The sequence below is a fragment of the Chrysoperla carnea genome, chromosome 1 (genome assembly GCF_905475395.1).
Source record: "Chrysoperla carnea chromosome 1, inChrCarn1.1, whole genome shotgun sequence".
Classification (NCBI taxonomy): Eukaryota; Metazoa; Arthropoda; class Insecta; order Neuroptera; family Chrysopidae; genus Chrysoperla; species Chrysoperla carnea.
Window position 1 is genome coordinate 102,353,805 of NC_058337.1, and position 18,605 is coordinate 102,372,409.

Below are 18,605 nucleotides of genomic sequence, written 5' to 3' on the forward strand. Positions count from 1 at the left end.
ATATACTTCAGTAAGAATTAAATATATGTGTATATCTTCACTTGTTTTATATATGAGATAATATAAACTCAGCTTTATAATAAACACTCACAATAGGTTTACGTAGATAGCTCATTAAAATGGTCTTACAATTTTTAGAATATTGATTTCCTTAACTCATTATTACGTTTTTAATTTTTAGTTCATACATAGAAAAAGATACAACAATGATAAATCTAAAGTGATACAAATGTATATACTTTATGCGTCCATATACACTGGACCTGAGGACACTATTAATAATTACCATTATTTTTAAATATTTTTATTAACATTTTGTCTTTTAAGTTATTATACGAAAAATATTATTTCATCTATCGATTTTACTTATTAAAATTTAAGCACTATCAAAATCGCACCATAATAAAGTATAATTCCTAATGCTGAAATTCAATTTTTAATCCATAAAATAAAATATAAGAAGTAGTATTTTACTGTTCAAAATTCATAAAAATTAAGATTATTACTTTTAAATTTTTATGGTAAAAAGTCTATAGTTAGAAATAATCGTATAGTTGAATAGTTTATACAGAAATTCATCATTTGAGTTATTTTAATTTATTCCATATTTTGTATCGGTACAAAATATGGCCAGAGAAAAAGTCATTGAAAGATTATGTATTTGTCTGTATATCCAATAAAACAATAACTTCAATTAAAGATAATAAAGGGTTAAATTTTTTTAAATTATTATTTGGGTTAAAAGTTAATTTATTTCAAGTTTGATAGTAAAATAAAGATTTAAAAAAAGATGAAAGACAAAAATCTCGAAGAATATATAAAAAAAAAACCTTCGATGAATCTCATTTTACTTAGTAGAATAGAGAAGGACAAAAGCACTTTACATTCGCGCAAATACCATCTAGTAGCAGAATATCAATATAATTTGTATAATGGAAAATGGAAACTTTATGGGGCAAAAAACGAATAAGCTAGTTGAGGAACACAACACTAGAGTGCATGACGATATACAAAAATAACAATATTATGTTCTTTTTGTAATTTAAAATAAGTAAATTGTAAATGAAAATGCAAAAAATATAATTTATATTTGCTCGAAATGGCTATGTAAATCAAATGTTTAAAGGCCAATAAAGTTATTTAAATTCAATATGTTCTTTTTAACTGATGAAGAGTGTAGAAATTCATTAGAAAAATCGTACCAAGATGAGCTACCTGGTTATAACTTTAAAAAGCCTACGTATAGATTCGGCAGAAATCTAGGGCAAAATTATACTCTATTATAAGATACCAACAAGTTGCCCCAGAACTAACTCTTTAGTGGTCCTATCGAACCTAAAGAAGCACTATCTCGTTAGTGGTACAATCAATCCAAAAACTGCAAAGGTCTTTCTGTTTATAATTTTTATCTTTATATCTCTCTGTTCTTATGCGGTAATTTTGGGCATCTCATTATATATTGTTACGGGTCTGCCTTGGTTAACGGTCCAGGGAAGAGGCTACTACCACAAATCCTTATTATTTTTACAAAGATAAGGATTTGTAAAATCCTTGAGTGTAACACCCGTAACAATAATACATACATACACGTAGGCTAGACTGAGTAGTCATATAGAGGGTGCAATTTTAATATTTACGCCTAAATATCTCGTTTTGTAGTTAGCTAATCAAAAAATAGCTTAAACAAAGCTAGGTTGGACCTAGTTCTTGGGGTTTCTTTAATAGCTAATTTAGATCCTAAACGGTAAGAGATAGAATACCACTTTAAATTAGAAAATTGATCCTCATAAACAAACTACCAATTTTTGTTTAAAACAGTTTTTCGAAAAACGTTAGCTTTTAGAGAAAATGCGACTTAAAAATATCCAATTATTGTATGGGGGATAAAAATCATGGAATTTGATAAAGGAATAAGGAAGGTCTCGCGTTGTGACAGAAAATCAGGCTAGAGAAAATATAATAAGATTATGAATAAAGAAAATGATAGGAAAATATTTTTTTTTTAAATCAATTGAAAACTGAAAAAAAATCAAGTAAAATAGTTGTATTTATTATTTTGTATAACTATAACAAAATTATAAGAAATAATAAAAAAATCAATCAAATCATACATAATTATTTCTATATAAATTTTACCACAAAAAAAAAATGAATTTCTACTTTTATTACTAATAATCAATATAATTGTTATTATATTTTGAAAAGTTTAAAAATCATCACTTCATTTTATAATCATGTTGTTATATAACGTAATCATTGTTGCACCATTCAATATAACTTGTATTAAGTGCACTAGGTAAAGTCAATCGAATATGCTATAAATTTTAAACAATACATATGTTTTATTTTATTTTATATTAAAATAATTATTAGAATTATTAAAATAACTCAATATTATAATTTTATAAATTCTATCACTAATTTAATGACTTGGATCAAAATTATACATTTTAGTTATAACATCATAAATAATTTATTTTCGATTGTCGCGTCGTCGGGCCGAAACTGTTTTTATCAATTCTAATAAAAATTTTAAAACTATAATTAATTTTTGGAATGAGATAACAAAAACAAAAAATATATAATAAAGAATCACTACTGCATAACTATTATTTTCTTGGTTTTTTTAAATAAAAACAATTTTTTAGATGTGTGTGAAAATACGTGCAAAAATATTTTTTTACAAATCAAATTTTGTATATGATTTTTAAATAATTTTCATTATATTTTTTTGAATATGAAACTATTTGTAAAATGTTTCGTTATTTTATCGTGCATAAATTAATTTAAGTTAATAAAAACTCACTAATTAAAACCAATGATTTTGTGTATTAATAATCCTGAAGCCAGTGTGAATTTTCCGAAATTATTTTTTCATAGCTTAAGATTTGTTCAGGCGAAGTTATTAGGTACATGGATAACAGTGAGCAAGGACAATGTTGAAAGAGATGAACTATTTGAATTAAGGGCCCGACAAATTTTAAATTGTCTTGCAAGCTTAAAATTGATAAATGTTTGCTATTTTTCTTATTTTAATTGGAAGATAATAATCAACTCTTCGAGACTGTAGAATTTTTAAGTCTACACCATCGAAGAATCTCTATTAAAATAATAAAAAACAGAAATTATTCAATAAACTTAATTAATGCAGCTTTTCAATACCGCCCTTACTAAGGGTTTTTGGACTATCTAAAATCTTAGCCTGGATAAATTTTTAGCTATGAGAAAAAAAATTCAGAAAATATACACTGACTCTATTACTATAATATTAACGAAGTTGACCTCTGATTGTTTGGAAAGTATGTAATAAATACAAGAGAACTCCAAGTAAGGAAAAAGATACAAAAAAAAAAGTTAAAAAAAGAAGCAAATGAAGCAGCTGTGCGGAGTTGATAAAATTGCAGTGGAGCAAACGCTTCCGGAATCACCGTTGAATTTTAAGTATTTTTTTTAAACAATATATTTGTAATATGCCAGATATTGAACACATTCGGTTAGGAATTTAAGCAATATTCAGAGAATGCGCCGGAGTACATATCTAGTCATCACAGTTACTGAATATGCTCCATTTTTAACTTGTTTTCAAGCAAAAAAATTAGCTCATTCGTAGCTATTTCAGGATGGCGATTAAATTGATTTCATGAAATTACCTGACTCTTCCCTAATAATTCTATGATTACAAAACAAATTTCTTGATTATTGAAAACTCTAAATTTTCCATCGATTCTGATAAAATAATTAGGTAAATCTTAAATCAAGACTTTGTGGTTTAAATAATCAAATTTTCAGAATCTCACGACACTCAGGAAATATTTTTAACATTTCCAGAATCTTACATATCCATGTCTAAAGTCATAACATATCCAAGTAATCGTCATCTTGTTTTATCGTCACTGTGAGTGCTACTAATATTCAATACTCGTTAATAAATGATTTTTTTTATTCATCTGTAAACTATTTTTTACTGGAACTTCCACGTAGTTCTATGTTTGTAAATTTGTAATAACTAATAACATCAGGCGAGTGTAAAATAATTATAGAACTAAATCAAGTTACGTTATAAGTCTAGAATCCTACTAAAAATTTTTTTTAGAAACTGTTGAGTTTAGAGACTTTTGTTAAAATGATGTAAAAACATTAAAAAAAAAAAAAATCTAATTATAAATAATAATAACAAGATTATTTTGCGTAGATTAGAAATCAATCGGTGCTTTCGTAAAAATGTGTGTAGCATTATTAAAATTTCATTGATCAAAAAAAATGCGTCCTTAATAATTAACGCCCAATTTATTATATCTAATTGGCCGATTAATTCACTTCTAGGCATAGAAAACGATTATATTACATTAAAATTTCCCAAATTTTATTGTAAAAAGAAAATAAATAATTTTAATACATATCGATTTGTGATTTATGTAAAAAAAATACATAATAGATTTACCCGAATGTTTTAACATCAATTTTAGTAAAAATCGCTAAATTGAACTTGTACCGTTTATTGTTTTTATATAATAAAAAAATATTTAGAAAAGAAAACAAAAAAGTAATATTTTAGGACTTTTCTTGTTTCGATTCTACATCACTGTTACCATTTTCATTATTGTCATTGTCACTTTCTTCTTTAATTTGAGTTTTTTCAGATATATTGGATACATCTGTGTCGTTAGGCTCGCCCGTTTGCTCTAAATCCTTTAAATGGTATGTTTGAATATCTTGTTCTAAGTATGGTGTCGGTGCACCACATAACATATCTTTACCATCAATATTCTTTGGAAACGCTATCACATCTCTTATACTAGCCGTTCGTAGTACTGTGCATAAAAGTCGATCAATGCCCAATGCAATACCACCATGTGGAGGGCATCCTGCATCTAATGCCGACAACAAATGTTTCATTTCACTCGAATCGATATTTAACATTTGGAAAATACGTTGTTGAAATTGACTATCGTGTATACGTATTGAGCCACCACCAACCTCGTAGCCATTTAGTACAAGATCAAATGCTTGACTTCGTACTTTTAATGGATCTGTTTCTAATAATTCAATATCATCGGGATGCGGTTGGGTGAATGGGTGATGTACAGATTTTAAGCTACCTTCGGTGTCTCCTTTTTCAAATAATGGAAAATCTGTGATCCATAGAAAATCATATGCATCGGAATTTTTTATTGATCGTGGTTTAGGTACTTGATTTGCATATTCTAAACGTAATCGTCCCAAAAACTCCACCTGAAATAAATGCAATTAACTTTAGTAGTGCACATGTATACAGTTAGTTTTGCTCTAGCTGGAGTAAGTTTTATAACTATAACGAACTTTACGTAGAGCAGTGTAGAAAGCGGTTGCGAATGAAACCGTGAATAAAAAAAAGATCGTCTTCTTGAAAAAGTTAATGGTAAAATAAACAAACTGTCTTGTAACTTCCAGTTTATGATTGGTTTCTTCCTTGGACCTTTCCTTCAAAATTTTATTTATGTAGTGTTTAGAAGTCAAGTACTACACTTCGGATGTTGCTTCCCGGGGTTCTATAAGTTAAAAAGTTTTTTGCCACTACCAAAACTTTCGATTCATTTTGGAGATTTTTGTGAATATACTAGCAGTTACACTACCTCATTAGATTTTTCACCTCCCCTGCCCTCACTTATCCCCCAATAACGCCAATTCGCAACCAACTTTACTTCCTTCTTTTGGTCAATCAAAATTCGACCACAAATATTGAGCTTTTAAATAATTCAAAAGCGATCTGGCGGCTTTTTTAAAACGATGGTAACATTTTTTATTTTTTTGCTAAACGATTTGCTAATTTTAAAGAAATATTCAGCTGAGGAGATTAAAATGGGGATCACCTTATATAAAATGATTTATACTTACAACTTCATCAAAGCTTCCAATTGCTAAAAATAGTAAATCCTTCGGTTGTGGTTTTAATGATTCATATAATGATTTTACAGCAGCCTCACTAAGGTCCGGTGATAAAGTCTTGACGAAATCATCTTCACTTTGTGGTACATATTCGCTCTTAAATTTTACTTTATCTCCATAGTTTTTGAGCCAAAAATCAATAAATTTTTTAAAACTTGATGGTATTCTTGTCAAATCAGGTTTTTGTACCAAAATACCATACATTACAATATTTTCTTGTTTTTCTTCATCAGTTTTTCCAGCATTATAATCGTCTGTACAATTCACAAGCTAAGAAAAAAAATTTTTTTTAATTTATTTTGGAATCATGAATTTGAAAAGAGAAAATAAAAATCAAGCCTAAAGTGATTTTGCAACCTTAAATAAATTAATCTTACCTCAAGACCAAAACGAGTATCGGGTTTATCCGTACCATAAGTAGTCAATGCTTCATGATAAGTCATTCGTCTAAATGGCGTTTCAATACCTAAATCAGCGAAAGCGAATTTTAATAGACGTTCAACTAAATTAATAACACCATCACGCTCTACAAATGACATTTCAATATCTAATTGCGTGAATTCTGGTTGACGATCAGCTCGCCCACGTTCGTCACGAAAACACTTTGCAATTTGAAAATATCGATCAACACCACCGACCATTAACATTTGTTTTAATTGTTGTGGACTTTGTGTTAATGCATACGATTTTCCTTTAATTTGTGTTGGAACTATAAATTCTTGAGCACCCTAAAATGCAAACAAATCGTAAATTAATATAATGAACCGAAAATTAAATTGTTCCATTTTTCAAACTGGTTTGTAAATGAAGCCAATCTATAAATATATACAGGATGTGGTAAAACTAACATTTTAGAATAACAGGGCGTTCTAGAGAATGAAATTTTAAGAAGATAGTTCGTTTTGAATTTTCGGATTCAACGATTAACGAGATGCAGCTTAATTAAGAGCCATGGTAGCCGCCATTTTTAATTTTTATAGACAGACTGTAATTGAAAATTTTACAATTTTTAAATACTTACTCCAGGTGTACGACGAAACAACGAAGGCGTTTCAACATCCACAAATTCACATTTATTAATGAGAAATTCTCTGAATTTCATGAGTAACTTGGATCGTATACGTAAATTATATTGCATATCAGGAAATCGTAAATCCAAATAACGATATTGCATACGTAAAGCTTCCTTTGGTTTTTGATAGTCACGTATATTAAATGGTAAATTTGGTGTTGCTTTATTGAGTATTGCTAAGCTGTTAACACACACTTCAATTTGTCCAGTGGCTGAATCAGTTTTTATTGAATTCGGTGGACGAGAAGCCACTGTGCCCTTCACTTCAATTATGGATTCGTATGCAACTGAACGTATTAAATCAATTAAATCTTGTCGTTCATCTGGAATTACACATTGCGTAGAGCCGTACGAGTCACGTATAATAATAAATTTTTTCATGCGTTCAAATTCAAGCCAACCACATAGTGTTACGTCTTGTCCAATATGATCGTCCCGTAATTGACCACATGTGTGTGTACGGTTAGTAAAAAAATTGACATTATTATCGGGATCCTTTTCTAAATCTTCATCATTCGGTTCAGTTGTTGATTTTAAACTTGGTATACGATCTTTAGCCATTGATAATGTGTCCATTACAACTTCAATTAAACCAGTTTCCAACGCCTAGAAAATTTAGTATATTCATTACATGCCACAAAACTATCAGGATTATTGTATTTTTAAGATCCCATATTATCACCCGAAAGTAGTGGAAAAAAAATAATTAATTTCCCTTGGATATCTTGCATAAAATATGACTAAAAAATTGTCACTAGAATGACACATACATGGACACTCCTCCGTGTAACCAAATATCTGTCAAAAAATGGCATTTTGCACCATGATAGAAGAAGGAGAGTAAGGTGCGAGTTTGATTTTAAAAATATGACGTATTTATGTAGTATTTCATTCGTAGGTTCGTATTTATTTCCCGCAATGCACTTCGGTTAAAAAGAAACACCAGCGACGCTATAATTTCTGCAATTTCGTTGACAAATTTTGTCAATTCTCTCGTTTGAATTGAGTATCTTTATGTATAGTGTCCATGGACACATTTTTCAATAACGACTAAAATATATGGTTCGGCAATTTGCAGTTCTGAAAGGTCAGAATAACGCTCTCTCAAATTGAATTATAAATTCGTTTGTATCTCATATAGATTTTACTATAGAGGCAAAGTTTTTCATCTGAAAATTCAATCTGAATGTGTGAGCTTTCAACGGATGTTTATATTTTTAAGGTGCCACTTCTATCTCTGTAAGCGGATGTAACCAAATTGCTCCGAAACAAAAATATCTAGATCGAGGGTTGCGAACCTTTATGTATCAACGTGCCATTTTTTCTAAAGAAATGCTTAATCAGGTCACAGATGTGTCCGTCACATTAACTTCGTGATTATTGGGATTCGCAGTTTATTCTTCCTTAATGACGTTTTCTACGCAATATCGAGCAAAAACAGTCAAACGTGCAGATTTAGTGACGTCAGAGATCTTCCCAAGACATAGCGATATAAAAGGAACGAAGTTAATGTCAATTTTTTGTTGATTTGTTACATTTCCGGCCAGTTTTAAGATTCTTTCTTTTATTGCGTTTCTACATAGAGTATCTTCGCTGCGCTGAATTATCTTATATTTAATAGAGAAATCATAAAAAGTAATATCATTCGTGTTCGTTCCTATTAATATAATATTGCATAGTGAACCTAGTGATCGGTGGCGTGACCAAAATATTGTGTCGCGTGCCATAAATGGCACGTATGCCATTTGTTTGCCAAAATTTGAAGTTAAAAATCTAAAAATTTACTTACAGGACTTTCATGGCCCGGTGGACGATATTTCACAACTCCTGTAATTTCAACAATACTTTCTGGTTCAGCATCTTTTAATACATCTCCCAATTCAGTTTTCTATATGTTTAAAAATAAAGAAACACATAACTAACATTTTAAAAACATTAATTTACAAATATAACAGAACGTAATGTAATAATATTTTGACGATAAATATTTGAATAAATATAAAATTCAATATAACAATATTCTACTAGGATAAAACTTTTTTAGTAGACAATAAACAGACGAACTTACATTTGGGGGCACAACCGCTTGTACAACACCATACCCATCTTTGACATGAATAAATTTACAAAAATGATTGTGACATATCCAACCGCACAGACTGACTTTAAGGCCAACATGTTCAGCGCCTAACTCACCGCATGTATGGCTACGTTGCAGGAATGCTTCTTTAATACCAGGTGTTAAACAACGTTTCACTTCTGTACTTGTTATTTTAATGACATTACCAGCTTTGGTGCGTGCATTACGTATCTGTAATGCTTGTAATTTTGGAGCTTTGTGTACAAATTGTACTGGATTTGTTCGTCGAACACTTAAAATATCGATTATGTTCACTTCAATACCACCAGTTGCAATTTTCTAAAATAAAAAAAAATAAATTAAAAGGAAGCTATACTTTAAATATTATTCCCATAAAGCTAAGCCCAACAACTGAATTAAAGATCAAGTCATAATTATAATCAATTTTTTATTACAATAAATTTCTTACCTCGTTGATTTGTCGAAGTGGTCTTCTTTTTACTCTTCCAATCACAGAAATGTTAGCATATACCGGAATTTTTTGTAAACGGCGTATAAGATTCTGTGTAAAAAAGAAAATTAGAAAATTTACTAAAACAAATATATGTGTAGTATTTATAGTGAGATAAGAATTCGTCCGAGATCTAACTAAGCCTCTATTTTTGCCAATAAGTGTTAAAGCATTTAAGTGTAACTGTGGAAGGCAGAAAGTAACATTGTACTATTTTACTCAGTATTCTTGCTTAAATTTACGCTTTATTATCTAAAAAAAAATCACATTTTAAAGTACATTGTGTCAATGGCCACAAAGATTCCATTTTCTTTGGACTATTTTACCTAGAAGTTTTCGGGTTATTCTAGCGATTTAGCAGTAAATTTTCCCTGATGTTTCCAGGTTTTCCATAAATTTAATTTTTCCAGGCGAAGCATGATAAATACTTTTTAACGTTCAGTATAACTTCTTTAAATGGAGATTATATTTATTTTAAATAAATAATTTTACTAAGCATGAAAATTTCTAATAATATTGGTTTGTAAATAAATTGAACATTCTCAATCCCTCATTTATTCAATACTGAATCATAATTTTTTGAGGAATCAGACTTCTTTCATAAATTTTGATATTTTGACTCACCAAGAGGTGAATCGATATTATTAAAGTTTCCACGTTTTGCTTTTGAATAAGTTTACGCTAAAAGGGTTCTGAATTCTACTTCAACTTTATAATTCAATTTCTTTTTAATAACTGTTCAACAAATATTCCTAAAGCTTAAGATGGTTTATTCCAAAAGAATCAGAGCTTTAACAGTCATAGGAGAATCACTTTTGAATTCCCTGACAAAACTCTGACTTTTCAAAAAAAAACCCAACATTTTCAGATTTACAGGACAGCTAACCGTCTTGTAAACGAAAAAGTTCTTTAGCAGACTTATATATGTTATCTTGTTTCCAAATTCTAGATAAAATAAATCGGAAACTAAAAATTTTGGAGCTTTGTAGCCATAGAAACTCTTTTTTACTCTTCAAGAATTAATTTCCTAAATTTTCAGAAAGGATCTCGGATCATTTTATGGAAAATGGCTTTCGGCCAAATGTTGCCAGAATTTTAAAAAATATTCTTCTTGTCATTTTGAACTAATGTCTCAATCTTGCCAACGTGCCAACGAGCGTTTTCGATATATTCCATGCCAAAGTTTCGATTTTAATTGAATTTCAAGAAGTACAAATCCTAAGGTATAAAATAAAATTTTCCGAGTTGTTGCTCGGTTTTCTAATAGTATTTTTCGAATAAAAAAACATTCATTCATTTAATCGACTAGTAAGGATCTTGTACATTAAGCCTAGTAGGAATCGATGTACAATGAGTTGAGTGATTATACTTAGAAGTGTCAAACGAGCAAGATAATTCGCTTTCTCTCAATGTCATCCTTAAATTTTACTTGTAATATAAAAATTACTTACCTCTTCTTGTGCAACTAATTGTGTTGCCCCATGTGAATCTTTAATAACAACAAATCTACCCAATTGTTGATTTTGTATACGACCACTTATTTCCACAATATTACCCTCATTATTTTCACGTAATTCACCACAATTAACAATACGTGCATTTTGACGATCATCCATACCACCATTATCATATGGTCCTGAACGATCAAACCACATTCCATCCATATAATCATTCATTGGACCAGGTCCAGGTGGACCCATTAACGATGGTAATCCATATCCACCACCAAAATTCGCCATATTATCAGCATTGAAACGTTTGAATCCACGGCCAGGTCGCCCAACATTACGTGGCATCTTAATTGTATTTTTTTCAAAACGCTAATAGAAAATGCCGACAAATATGAATGAATAGGTTAATCAAAATCTTACGGTGTTTCGTCATTAATTAAACAATGTTTTACAATTTATTTAGATATTAATTTTTCATGAAATTATCATAAAATACTCACATTTTTGCGTATATTTCTTATTTGAATATTTAATAATGATAAACTTTTTAATATACAGCTTTTTTTAGTTGAAATAATCGGTAAGCTTTGCTTGATAGTATGACCAAAAATGCCGAGCATTTTTTACTATGGTTATTCCCTTATTTGATGGTATGGTTGTGACATCTCTGTCACTTTTTCATAACTAATTATGAATATGAATTCTAATTTTCCTTTTGCTATTATGTAAGACTTGAAAAACAATAAATAAATTTCCATTAAAAATATATATTTAATTAACGAATTTTTGAAATACTATTATAAATTGATTCTATAATAGTATTTTCTTTATACTTAAAAAAATTATTAATCACAATCGGATAACGCAGATATGTTTCGCCACGTGATTTTAGATGATGAAGAAATCTGTGCAAGTACTTCTAATCGAATGAGTAAAATAAAGTTGAAATAAATGATTTATTTCTGCTAAAACTTTATTTGAGGTCATTCATTTAACAAAATTTGTATATTATTCGCTTATACAAGAGAAAATTAATTTTTAAAATTTTATTCGATGCGAAAATTTAATAAAGAAAAGCTACGTAAATTATATAACATTTTTTTAGTTAATGGCTATTAGAATATTATTTTAGTTAATATAGCTATTTGTGAGATTATTTAGACTGCCTGTATGTGACTGAAGGACAAATTTTATCTATATTTAAATATTGATAATATACAGACAATAATACTTAATAAATATTAAATAATCGATGATGAAATTAAAAAAAAATAAAAAAAACAAAAACCCGACTGAGTTAAAAAAAATGTTCAGTAGTTTTTACTTAGCGACTCTAATTATCGGAGCTCATTTATTATTAGGAAGAGACTACAGAGCATACTAAAGTAATATTCAGACACGTTACATACATACTCGAAAATAACCCTCCTTCTGACGCAGTCGAGTAAAATTTAAACATTATTTTTACTTCATCAAATTTTAAAACTATCGAAAAATGATTATTGAAGAATTAAGGTAATTCCTGCATAAAGTCTCTTTTAGGTAAATTTTTTTAAACGATTGTAATATAGAGTTGACCTATAGTGATTGTAATCGAATTAGACGGGCCTTCTCATGCCTTCGTAACGAATACATTCGATAGAAATCGATTAAAATTCTCTTATATAATTTTATGTGAACAATTTCTGCCATATGTATTCGTTTTTCGATAAAAAATTTCCTATAAAAGTGTTTATAATAAAAAATATATAATCTATCTCGTACATAGTTACGAGAAAATAAACCACTTCCGGTCAGAATTGGATGCCAAAAATATGTCCAATCGATCCGCAATTGCCGATGTACCCCTTTTGTAATACAAATAACCAAACTTGGAGACTTCACATCACCGAATGTGAACTTGAAATTTCTTATTAGAGGATAGATTGGCAGGTAAGAGATACATTGTATATTTTGTTAGAAAATTGATCTTTTAAAATAACTTAACACTCTTGTAAGAAATTTTCTATCGAAAAACGAATACAAATGGCAGAGATTGTTTCCACAAAATTATAAGATAGTTTAGTCGATTTCTATCGAATGAATTCGTTTTTCGAGAAAAGTTGTTGGTTAATTTGCAAAGAACAACTTTTTAATTTATAGCGTGCTTCTTTCTATCTCTTATCAATATGAGACCAATGGATGAATACCAATTATGAGAAAGTGTCTGAATAACTCACGTCTACTCATGTCCAATAAAACCGGAAGCTAAAAATATAACCGATCGATTCGCCATGATCGATTTACAATAAGAGATTTTAGGTTTTACGTTCCGCGAAATACTTCTAGGTTTAAGTGGGCAATTTATAAAAATACAGTTTTATGGAATCATTGCAGGGTTTTAATGTTATTCGAAATGAAGGTTTATATAAATTTTTATGAAACGGCAAGTTTCAAGTTCTTATTAGTAAAACTAGTAAAATGACTGCGAGGATAAAAAAATGATTTGAGAGAAATGTATAAATAAAAAAGCTTTGGTTTATTTTATTTATGTATAAAATTATAAATATAGTAAAAAATACTGATTATTAAATGCAAATATTTAATTATCATAATTCATCACGAAAAATCTTTTCATTCGGAAATGCCCAGAATGATGATGGTAAATTCATAGTATCTCGTTCACGTTTCACAAACGCTGAAAATGACGATATACAATTTCCGATGAAATGATTTGATAATCCTAAAATTGCTAGCTCAACATGCGGATTACTTTCGGGTAATTTATGAACAGAAACATTCATACGCCGTAAATGTTTATTAAAATCCTCTATCATATGATTATGATCGGATGCAACGAATACTGATTTCACCTCTTTCATTTTCTTCAATAATCGTTTCAATTGTCGTATGATTACGTCCCTCGATGTAAGGCACATTTCATGAGTAGCAACTCCCTTTTCATTTCGATATCCTAAACATTGTGGAGCAGAAAATAAATTCGGACTATGATTCACATGTTCACAAGCTCTCATCCAATCGATGCCATTTCTTAAATGTATTCCAACAAACGCCCCTTTTGGTAAATTTTCTTTCACAAATTTTTCAGCTTGTTCTAAAATATTTGAACTCCACTTTAAATATTTATGTAAATGACGATTTTCCAATTGAACCGGAAAACTACCAGGTGCTCCAGTAAAAGCAAGTACAGGCCATTTATCAATTGGATACTTTGCTATCCATTGTTTTGCCATGCTCCTATGATACGTATCGTAATGTAACGGCTCATAAAATTCTGAGCCAACAAAATCCACTTCAAATGTATCCCAAAATGGTCCAAATGGGCTGCCTTCTTTTGCATTACAATTTCCAGTACCACCACGTGGAATATAACAAAATGAAATACGTTTATTTGGTGGCCATATTGTAGGTGCCAATTTTTCCATGAATTGTTCCATTGTCATTACTGGAATATATTCTTGAAGTGGTTCAACTTGGAAGTATGTGTCAAATGGAACTTGAATAGACTTTGATTCGCCATATCGATATTCAACCCATGGAGGTAACACGAGTGTTCGACCAATACCTTTTGCGAAACCAAGAGCTCCTAAAAATTGATCAGCTTGATTCCCAAAGCGTCCTAAAACATAGTAAAATACAATTCAACTTAATTTATTTCTTCGATATATTTCTATGAAAGTAGCGTTGAAGTGGTAGCCATTAGATTTGCAATAAAGCAGAGTCCAGCGCAAGGAAATCACTCGATCAGAGCAAGAAAAGTTACGATCGCAACTTTCTTATGAAAATTATATATTTCGGTAAAATTATTATTAAATTTATTATCGGCAAGTTAGCACATTTCAAAAACCTACCTAGGCTTGCTGATGGCTCTCTAAAAAATATCAAATAATTTCGATCAGGGAAGGATTTACAATTTTTGATAGTGGTTCTTAGTTTATAAAGAAATTGTTTGCACTTCAGATCGATAGAAAATTGACTTTATTCCATATTTACAATTTAGATGGAATTTTTTGGCGAATCTGCCCCGATTTTAAACTGTAAAGAGACTAAGAAATTTTAAATTTCATACTTTTATCTTTTAAGTACGATAGATTGAGGCAGATTTACATGAACAAAATTAGCCCCCCAAATAGGAGGAAACAGATGTATTTGCTTAGCGACAAATGTGATGGGAGAGAAGGGGTTATTTGCAAACCAGTTTTACACAACTTGTTGGTTTTCCCAAAATTTTAGAACATTTATCGGGAGGGGGCGATGATTTAGCAATTGTAACGTTATATTTATTAGGAAGTTAAAGAAAATTAAACCAGCCAGACAAAAGGGAAAAGAGGGGTCTAAGAAAACGAAATTTTTATCAATTTTATAATTTGAATAGAGTTTGTTTAAATTTTTTTACTTATACATGAATACCGTTCCATAAGCTAATTTAATTAGAAAAAAAAGTGTAGATAATTGAAAAATCGTAGCATTGTTTTGTTTTTGTGAGATTGGTTTCTATGGTAACCATAAAGTCGTAACTTTCTTACAATAATTTTCATGAAAAACAAATATACCAATTTAGATACATCAATTTATTTAATGACAATGACTATTTAAACAATTTATTTTTTTAATTATTTAAAATTTTTAAAAATAATAGCCTGAACCCCTAATTTTTCCATGCGGGAAAATTTTCACCCGGTATTCATAAATTACATGCATAAAAATTGAATAAATCCTTACCCATACATGGACAATATAAAACATATCCAACATTTTCAGAATAAATATTAAAAACTAAATTAAAACTACATATAACTAAAAAATTAAAAATTAAAAATGAGATCATTTTAAATCTCATTAGGTTATGTTAACACCGTCACCATCAAACTGTACGTTCTGATAAACACACACAGTTTGTTCTTGAATATCATAAAAAATTTAAGGAAATTAATCAATAATAACCCTAAAAAAATATAAACAAAACATTTAATTATTGATTAAATATGCCGTTTATGAAAGGAAAAGCTCCTGTACGGAGAACATTGCAATATTTAGAAGCTGGTAAATTAGTTTTGAAAGATCAAATCAAAATTTTTAGTATTAATTACAATACTCATGGAACACATCATGAAGGGGCTAGGTAACAACATTTATTAGATAATATATTATAGTAAATATTTGATAATTTCCATTATTTTATAGACAATTTGTTTTTTGGAATTTACCTCAGCTTCAATATAAAAATCCAAGTGTACAAGTAATAACATTTAAAAACTTAACTCCAAGTCCATTTATTCGAGCTTATTATGGTAAGATAAAATTGATTTAAGTCGTTAAATCTAATTTGATTGCGAAAATATTATTCCATTACGTTTTAAAAAAAATTTTATTATTGGATAGGTAAATAAAATTTACTCCCATTGAATGTTAACCCCATTTTCCGAACGTTATTTTAGGGATAAATCTTTAATTTCACTACACCATTATAAATGAGTATACTTGATTATTTTCTTTTTGAGACCAACTTAAATGCAAAATCACAAATTATTGCGCCTCGTTAACGTTGTGCTATACCCCATGCTTGGGCTGTACCTTGCAAAAAATATCCACTCTTTCTAAGCAGCCATTTTGGCAATATTCACTTAATATTACGGTTATGAGTGTATTCTTTTAAATTGTCATTATTTTAACGTTATCTACCATTTGATGAACTTATAATTTGGCCACCCTGTATAAAGCTCATCAACTTTACGCGGCACAAGTGAGAATTTGAATGTCATACACCTTGGTGTATCACCTCTGCACCAGCAAATATGTACGGCATTGCTGGATACTAACTCTGCATAAGTATTTGAAGCGATTTACATAAATGCCGTACAGAAATAAATCACGTACAGCTTCGGAAATTGACGGGACATAAAAATTTTTTTTTAACTTCCAGTACCGAAGCTACCAACTCACCCCTTGGTGAGACACCAAGGGGTGAAACATTCGATTCTCACCCATACCGCGCAAAACTGACCCCATGGTGCTTATACTTACTTTTACATGTAGGAGCATCTTTTTTAACATGATTCCTGGTATTACCATTACCTAGAACTGTTAAAAATAATTCTTTTAACGTGAGCTACCAAAAAAGTCTACCCAGGATGGTGGTGACATAGAACTTATAGGCGTAACTCAATCCAATTAAAGCTAGATAAGCTTAGTTCAAAATAAATTTAAAAAATTCAATTCTTATAAATTATTAAATTATCTATTTTTTTATTAATAAATTAATAACACTCTGTTTTTTATATAATTTAGAAAGTGGTGAACAAATGCTGATTGATATTGATAGTAAATCGCGAGATGAAGTTTTAGCACATTTACTACGAGTTATTGGCAAATCAGAGTATGTGATTGTGTTTTTTAAATTTTAGTTTAAATAAATAAACAAATTAAATTTTAATTTTTTAGGGATGTATTAGCAAAAGAAGCTCAACAGAAAGAGAAAAAAGACAATCCAGCAAACTTTGGAATTGGATGCGATCGTTTTTGTATGTGTGAAATTCCTGGACAAGTACCATGCCCTGCTGTTATTCCTTTACCAATGCATATGAGAGGAAAACATAAAAATCCAGCTAATTAATAAAAATAACTTGTTTAATTTAGAATTATAATTTATGTTTATAAATCAATAGATTCCTGTTATTTAATAAGAAAATATGTATTTTATTTTTATTCTTATCTATCCGATTTAATGAAATATTAATCATTCTTCAATGAAATATTCCTCAACGGAAGTTTCTTTAATCTCTTTCTAATAAAATAATTATAAATCGCCGTCTTCAAAGGCTTATAAATTTTTCTAAACCCAAAAAAGAACCTTGATATATATATAGTAAACTCGTGTATTATCAGTTATGCAAAGCCAATGCAAGTACCCAGGTCGAATTTTATTGGGTTGATTTTTGAATATACATCAGTTTGATAGGTATATTACGATATATCGATTTGAATTTAATATATACTCATTTACTCAACAATGAAAGCTTAAAGATATTCTAGTAAAGTTGCAACTTTTTAAGTTATTTAGAAATTTCAAAAATTTAAGAAATATTAATATTATATCGTATAAAGTTCTCGAATATTGGAAAGAACTAGTTGTAATGTCCGTAGATGTTCCATTCCTAAATCCTTTCTAGTACATTCTAGCATTCCACCCACCAACAGATATTTTGAGCCATTGCTTTATTCTCAAAATATTTAAATGTAAGAATATAAAACTATAACAAGATTTTCACCACCCATGGACAGATACTGATACCAACTTTTTACTTTTATTATTATCATTGGGTGATCAAAGACTATCATCCATTAAAACCATAAGCCGATGCAGTGAATAGTCGTGGAGCAAATATGGCAAGTAAACATGACTTATGTATTTATATCACTGATCTGTATTTTTAACACTTTTACATATTGTTTGATAATAAATTATAGAAATTTCTCAAATTTCTTAGGATAATTTTTAATATGTCTACTCTATCGCGATTTTCGTTAGTATAGACATAAAGATATATTGTAATTGTAAATCGATTT

At 29.3% G+C, this 18,605-nt stretch overlaps 3 protein-coding genes across 3 annotated transcripts; 1 reads left to right on the forward strand and 2 right to left on the reverse strand.

Moving 5' to 3' along the window:
* Window positions 1-4,385: 4,385 nt before the first annotated feature.
* Window positions 4,386-11,560, reverse strand: LOC123303717 (aspartate--tRNA ligase, mitochondrial). Its single transcript, XM_044886302.1, has 9 exons — window positions 11,540-11,560; window positions 11,040-11,408; window positions 9,547-9,639; window positions 9,066-9,416; window positions 8,787-8,885; window positions 6,947-7,603; window positions 6,303-6,653; window positions 5,875-6,195; window positions 4,386-5,232 (listed from the first exon to the last, which is right to left on the reverse strand). Exons 2-9 carry the CDS (start codon window positions 11,382-11,384, stop codon window positions 4,552-4,554), a joined length of 2,898 nt encoding a protein of 965 aa, XP_044742237.1. The 5' UTR covers window positions 11,385-11,408; window positions 11,540-11,560; the 3' UTR covers window positions 4,386-4,551.
* Window positions 11,561-13,627: 2,067 nt separating this feature from the next.
* LOC123299610 (GDP-fucose protein O-fucosyltransferase 1) lies at window positions 13,628-15,920 on the reverse strand. Its single transcript, XM_044881877.1, has 2 exons — window positions 15,762-15,920; window positions 13,628-14,658 (listed from the first exon to the last, which is right to left on the reverse strand). The coding sequence occupies exons 1-2, from the start codon at window positions 15,877-15,879 to the stop codon at window positions 13,628-13,630; spliced, it is 1,149 nt and encodes a 382-aa protein (XP_044737812.1). The 5' UTR covers window positions 15,880-15,920.
* LOC123299620 (probable 28S ribosomal protein S25, mitochondrial) lies at window positions 15,893-17,664 on the forward strand. The gene is made up of 4 exons (XM_044881886.1): window positions 15,893-16,161; window positions 16,224-16,330; window positions 17,328-17,415; window positions 17,481-17,664. Exons 1-4 carry the CDS (start codon window positions 16,025-16,027, stop codon window positions 17,650-17,652), a joined length of 504 nt encoding a protein of 167 aa, XP_044737821.1. The 5' UTR covers window positions 15,893-16,024; the 3' UTR covers window positions 17,653-17,664.
* The last annotated feature ends 941 nt before the right edge of the window (window positions 17,665-18,605 follow it).

Coding starts and splice junctions, on each gene's coding strand:
- LOC123303717 (XM_044886302.1), bottom strand. CDS start 11,384: ATGCCACGTAATGTTGGGCGACCTGGCCGTGGATTCAAACGTTTCAAT. Junction 9,417..9,546: donor CACTTCGACAAATCAACGAG/GTAAGAAATTTA, acceptor TTTTTATTTTAG/AAAATTGCAACTGGTGGTAT. Junction 5,233..5,874: donor TTGGAAGCTTTGATGAAGTT/GTAAGTATAAAT, acceptor CATTTATTTCAG/GTGGAGTTTTTGGGACGATT.
- LOC123299610 (XM_044881877.1), bottom strand. CDS start 15,879: ATGAGATTTAAAATGATCTCATTTTTAATTTTTAATTTTTTAGTTATA. Junction 14,659..15,761: donor TTTATATTGTCCATGTATGG/GTAAGGATTTAT, acceptor ACTATGTTTTAG/GACGCTTTGGGAATCAAGCT.
- LOC123299620 (XM_044881886.1), top strand. CDS start 16,025: ATGCCGTTTATGAAAGGAAAAGCTCCTGTACGGAGAACATTGCAATAT. Junction 16,331..17,327: donor ATTTATTCGAGCTTATTATG/GTAAGATAAAAT, acceptor TATATAATTTAG/AAAGTGGTGAACAAATGCTG. Junction 17,416..17,480: donor CGAGTTATTGGCAAATCAGA/GTATGTGATTGT, acceptor TTAATTTTTTAG/GGATGTATTAGCAAAAGAAG.